This window comes from Halyomorpha halys, unplaced genomic scaffold, assembly GCF_000696795.3.
Source record: "Halyomorpha halys isolate HHAL.00 unplaced genomic scaffold, Hhal_1.1 Scaffold365.1, whole genome shotgun sequence".
NCBI lineage: Eukaryota > Metazoa > Arthropoda > Insecta > Hemiptera > Pentatomidae > Halyomorpha > Halyomorpha halys.
This window is the reverse complement of record NW_027107925.1, coordinates 71,891-77,899: the sequence shown is the minus strand read 5'-3', so window position 1 is coordinate 77,899 and position 6,009 is coordinate 71,891. Positions and strand designations below refer to the sequence as shown.

Here is a 6,009-nt window from a genome sequence, read left to right as displayed (position 1 = left end):
AGGGCCCTGTTTCATAATAAAGTACAAACTAATACTATTAATAAATAACCATAATAATAGTCTTGTAGATTTATATTAATTCAATTACACTGACTTGTACAATAGTAACTTGTACTTTAGTATTTTTTAATTTCTGCAATATTATTAATAGTCATCCCTATTATGAAAAAAATAAGTATTAGTGTTATTACCAGGTTGTTTCTATACTTGTATTTATAAACCAATTCTGTTAGCTTTCATTATGAAACAGGCCCTGATGTTTCAGGCTCCCTATTGCCATTCCATGTGGTGCATGGCTTATATTCAACTTGAAGGCATTGGACCATTCAGAGCCCGTAAGCATGAAGTATAAAATGAAAGCTGGTAGTTATGGTTATTTATTAATTTATATTATATTATATATAATAAAATATTACTTGATGACAACTCACCCTGAGCTGCTTCCTGACTCCGTAACCCATGCTGCTCTTGTACAGCCTCTCCATTCGGTCCACCGTAGTGTCTATGTCGTTTTTCACCCTGAGCAAAAGGAGTCCTCTCTCTTTCATCTCCACCGTGACCAATCGAATCACCTCACCTGCGGTTTGTCTGCGGTTTAGATTCTTTGTTAATGTCAAATGTTGGCTCATAACAAACAAACAAATCTTTATAATAATGACTCATTGTCCAATCTATTACTTTTGATTTGATTCATTAATATTTATAATTTTTTGTTCATGGATCAATACTTTAAGTTTTATAGGTAAAAGTAAAAATTTGTGTTTGTTAGAAAAAGTGGAAGAAAATTTAGATAAAAATTCAAAAAATACTTCTTACTACTTCTTAAGTGCATTAAGAACTGTTGTGTTACCACCTACTACCTTGGATCTATGTAACGATGCCTGAACAAGATTGCATATATTTTTATTTAATATAAAAAATAGAAGTCTTTAATACGCTGTTTATTAAACACAATAACACAAAATATACGAGTAAATAAAGAAAATTCAAATCATTCTTGACTGAAAATTAAGGAAGGTAACTTGTCTCAAGCCAGTTCACAGTGTTGCCTATTTGGATATTGACATCGAGATGTGTCTGATATTGCTATTTATTAGCTGAGTTAGTCGAAAACTAAAAATATGAATTTAGAATCTCAAAACAAGAATAATAATGCCTCTGAGGATATTTAAAAGATGTTAAAGAAATTTGACTGGGATAATACGATAAACCATTGGTGAAAAATGAAGGGTCTATTTATTAGCTATGACATAGAGACATATAATCGGTTTTGCTACTTACTGAACATATCTCTGTAGACTCTATTTCTGTAAGGGCAAAACCCAGAAAATCGAGACTTTACGCGGTTTAGTGAATCTTCTAAACATTTATTCAAAAATGCGTCATAAGTCCTGTTTGTTGGCTCATCAGAAACCTATAACAAAATATTTTCTCATTCACTTTTTTATTCTCTTACCCTGGCTTCAAGTCAAAATCTGTAATTTAAAAACCTATAAAAGAACATAAAAACTCAGTACATACAGTAAATAATTTTCAGGTAATATATATCATACGATGTAAGTAATGCTCGGTTTAATTTGCTGTAAATAAAAATATATATGTTATATAAAATAAATACCTGCTGTCTCCAGTTTTCTCCATCTTCTGATATCTTGATTGGTGGGCTAACGAAGTCAAGTACTTCTTGCAGCGGTACCTCTGTCTTGAAGACCAAAGGTAGTGGAGCTCCTGGTGGCCATGGAAACTGTAACATTAAATTCTTAAAATGTCTTTTTAGGTAAATATCATACCTTTATTACATAAAAATTGAGTTTTACTTTAACATACCGATTTATGAAATATATATATTTATTTATTTTATTTTTTTCTTGCGTGAACTCTTGTAGCCTGAGAGAAAGAATCTTCTCAAAAATCTTACGTATAGTATCCAACAAACAAATTGGACGATAGGTTGACGGATCTTCCAATCTTCCTTTACCCATTGGAATATGAGCAAGGCGCTGTCTCTTCCAAGGTTTCGGATATGAGCCTCCATGAATTTAGGAATTGAGGAGATCAATGAAAAGATCCGTCTGTTTTTCAAAAGCCACATTTGGAATACCGTCCATTCCTTTGACCTGCCACGCTTTGTAAGCATTGCTCTCTATCTCTTCCTGTGTAATTTATGGGAAATCAGTTTTATATGTGTTATTTACAGGTCTAAACGTATTTGCCTGTTCCGGAATAGTTTGGTTACAATATTGTCAACAAAAGTCGATTTCATTCGGAGCTGCGTCGAATCCTTTACTCAATTTCTTCAGCACTATTTTATAAGGTGAACCCCACTGGTCCTGCATTAACCTCATCAAAAAAGGTTGGAGGTTTCTTCTGGCCCTCTTGAACTCTTCCTGAAGCACTGATAACTCTGGATGACGTCTCGCTTGCTGGTAAGGTTGTAACACTGACGAAGATTGGCATTAGTATCTGTCCACTAGTAGACTGAGGAATGATGTTTACCAAGCTTTGAACGGGTAATATCTCGATGTTAAGGTCTAGAAATAAAAGAGGTGTGCATACGCGCCTTTCTCTCGACTAATCTTTTCAATTGGCATTCATCCTCATGCATTACAGTAAACCATCATCAAAAGTTTCCGTGTTCCAGCCAACATTTCTCCATCGTCAACTCTTTTCTCTTAAAGGCTTATATACACACTGGATACAATGTTGAAATCCACAAACTTTCCATGTAGCGATCCGTTGCAGGCGACCACTGACAAACGTCAAATCTATTCCTACTCTAGTAAAGGTTGGGTTTGTGTGTAAACAGCCTAGCTTTAAAACTAAAAATCGTACGAAATTGAAATTAGATATGTGTATGCCTAAATCGGCCAAACCGGTTTTGACGCTTTAGACAATTGATATTACATATTTTCAAGATTTCTATAAAAATAGCGTTAATGATTTTGATTGAAGGCAGTTAATTAAGCGGCCTAATATCAGTTAAGTCTTATACTCACTGAAATAGTTAAACAAGGCTTAAATCCCTAAATACAAAATACTTTTCTATATCTTTGACCCTCTCACTTTACGTTTATCCAATCACCTATTAACCACAAGATCCCAACCTACCGATTTGTAAATTCCTTCTCATAGAATAGGCGCCTATGAAAAATCATTTGCTGTTCGAGCTACCTTTTTATGAACTCCTTACTCATATTCACCTGTAAAACTTTAACATTATTCAAACCCTAATTATATATCCATCTCTTTAATTATCAATCTTCTGTGAACTTGTAAATAATAAATATCAATATATATGCTGGGATAAATGAAATGAAATGAAAACATAATTTAATTCTGGGACATATGTCCCCTATGAATAAATACATGGTTCATAGATTAAGATTTTTTTCTGGTAAGCATTTACAAGTTACCAGTAAGCAAAATGAAATTACATTGAGATCTTGGCTTAACTTCTGTTTATTATGTTAATCAATATATGCTTAATTATATTTTTTACAATGATGCGGAGGTTTGGTGTAACAAGTGAAGGAATAGATGCTGTTTAAAGGAAAGAATGGATTGGGATTGGCGAATGGAAATAAGGAAAGAGAGTTCCAGAAGATGGTTGCTGACGTATGACGAAGGATTTACTGAAGAAGGCATATATAAATCAATTTTTGGTATCTGGTGTTTAATGATGAATGTGACAATTGATGAATGAAGAGTGAGGAGATCAAGGATATAGGTAGGTTTTTTTATTTTAAGAATTTGGAATAGGAAAGCACCAAAGAAGTATTGCCTTCGGGAGGTTGGATTAGAGCCACTTCGACTTGAAACCCGAAAATAAATCTTACGAAGCAATTCATTAGTCTCTTCAGTCTTGACTCTGGACCTGAAGATAGCCCTCCGTAGACCAAGGAACAGCATTCGAAGTGGGGGAAGACGAGAGAGGATACTAGGAGCTGACGGGTAAATACGTATCTTTTGTTCATATTGTATGTATACGATTATTATAATATATATTTATAATCCTAGTACAGCGGCGGAGAGATGGGGATGAATTATTTGTAGAAGAAGAAGAGATAAGAGAGGTGTGAGTAGTAATTGACTTCTGTTCAACCTTTACCTTTGAGCAGCCCTGATGAAGCCCTGCAAAGTGGGGCGAAACGTCGGAAAATAAATAGTTGTAAACTATTTTTGTTTCTCTTTTGACCGAAACCCTGACCATCTTCTTATATATTGATTATTATAAAGGTTTTATTCATTTTTTTTTTTTACATTAAATGTAACCAGACAAATGCTAGTGAAATTGTTCCCAATTGTTATTTTTAGCAGACCAAGTGTCACAGAATAAAGATCGATTTTTCAATTCATTTCATAATTATCTCTTTTCTTTATTTATTAATTCAAAACTACAATTTTAATGTGGTATGGGAGCATTATCTTATCTTCTAGCGAATTATTAGTCAGTTGAAGGAAATCCCTCCATAGTTACTTTTCCGGAAATATTTGAGCGTTATCAATGTTATCAGTATAAGCGCTAATCATATGCAATATATCCATGCAAATTATCTATATACAGTTCGTATGAGTTTGTGAACGATAGTTGGACAAACAATTTTTATCTTCAGTTCAATGAGGAAAATCAAATTTAAAAGTGATTTTCTATGTTGTCTGTGAACTAAAAAACAGTAGTTCGTTTCCTTAAAAATCAACGTTTGATTCCTACACAATGCTATTCCACAGATTTTATAAGTTGTTAAAAGTTATGATTTTTATATAATTAAATTAATTTTTTTTGTTTAAGAAAAAAATAAATACATTTTTGTAATGTATTCAAATTGGAAGGTTAATTAATATTGTTTTAACTCACATATCCACAACTAGAAACATGTTTTTTTAATGTTTATTGAAATACAGATTTACTTAAACTAATTGTAAAATTAAAAGAACAATCTACCGATTGAACAATCTAAATTAAAACTAACAAAGGCCCTATCCTAACTTATTCTAATTATATCTACCCTATCCCTAAATATAAATCTATGTACTTATTACTATCTTATAATCTAACCTACAATTGTTATCTATGTCCAAAGGTGAACAATTATGCGTACGTACTTGCACTCAGCTGGTCGTGACAGAGAGAGAGAGAAAGATTACTTCTCAATAAACAGTTTTTAAACTTAACATAGCTCCAAGAGAAACCAAAAATACACAAGACTTTACATTAATATCCATTCATTAAAAAACAACCAGCGACAGAACATATGATTTTTCTCTCCCTATCTGCCTGATACCTCCCGCGCATGCGCTGCCATCACCAATTCTTCTGTCTCGTCTATTACATTTTGATTTATTTATTTATATTTTTTATTGTAAGAAGATAGTTGATCGTATTAAGTAGATTGTAGGAAGATAGCCCGGGTGGTAGTCAATAAAGGTATCAAAATAGTAAAAGAAAACTATTGTTAACTAACGTTTCGCCTCACATTGCAGGGCTTCGTCAGGGCTGCCAGATTGAAATAGAGATATCAACTGCCTCTTCTTTTACTCTTTTGATACTTTTATTTACCACCACCCAGACTATCTTCTTACAATATTATTATTTTTATAAACGAACTTGTATTTTTGTAGTAGAGGGTATCACAAACAAATACAAAAGTATATTTACGTACATTTCTTTGTTCACCCCCTCCTAGTAATTTCTGAAATACGCTGGGGTTATTATAGAGGTATCCAACCTATTCCAATCAGTGCGGGAGAGTCAAGTCTTCATTTCGTGGGACTGTCACTAAATAAGAGTCAACCTATATGGACCGAACTGGCGCTATTGCAGACAAGAGGTTGCCAAGCCGACGCCTCAACTCCCTCCTCTCGAATCCAACATACCATTCAAGGACCCGCAATATGGATCAGATTACGTAAGGTGTTAGCATGTGACCAAACTGTCCGATAGAGCAATACGCATCAATTTCCTCCTCTCGGACCCACCATACCATTCAAGGATCCGCAATATGGATCAGG

The 6,009-nt window shown here is 33.6% G+C and overlaps 1 protein-coding gene across 2 annotated transcripts in view; it reads right to left on the bottom strand.

The window, feature by feature from the left end:
• The window catches only part of LOC106681801 (axonemal dynein light intermediate polypeptide 1), a 24,938-nt gene that overhangs the window by 17,292 nt on the left and 1,637 nt on the right, over positions 1-6,009 (bottom strand). For both annotated transcript variants that reach the window (XM_014422310.2, XM_014422311.2), the window contains exons 2-4: positions 1,619-1,744; positions 1,282-1,414; positions 432-577 (exon numbers count right to left, since the gene is read on the bottom strand). In XM_014422310.2, the coding sequence (XP_014277796.1) occupies positions 432-577; positions 1,282-1,414; positions 1,619-1,744 (405 nt within the window). The remainder of the gene's footprint in view (positions 1-431; positions 578-1,281; positions 1,415-1,618; positions 1,745-6,009) is intronic.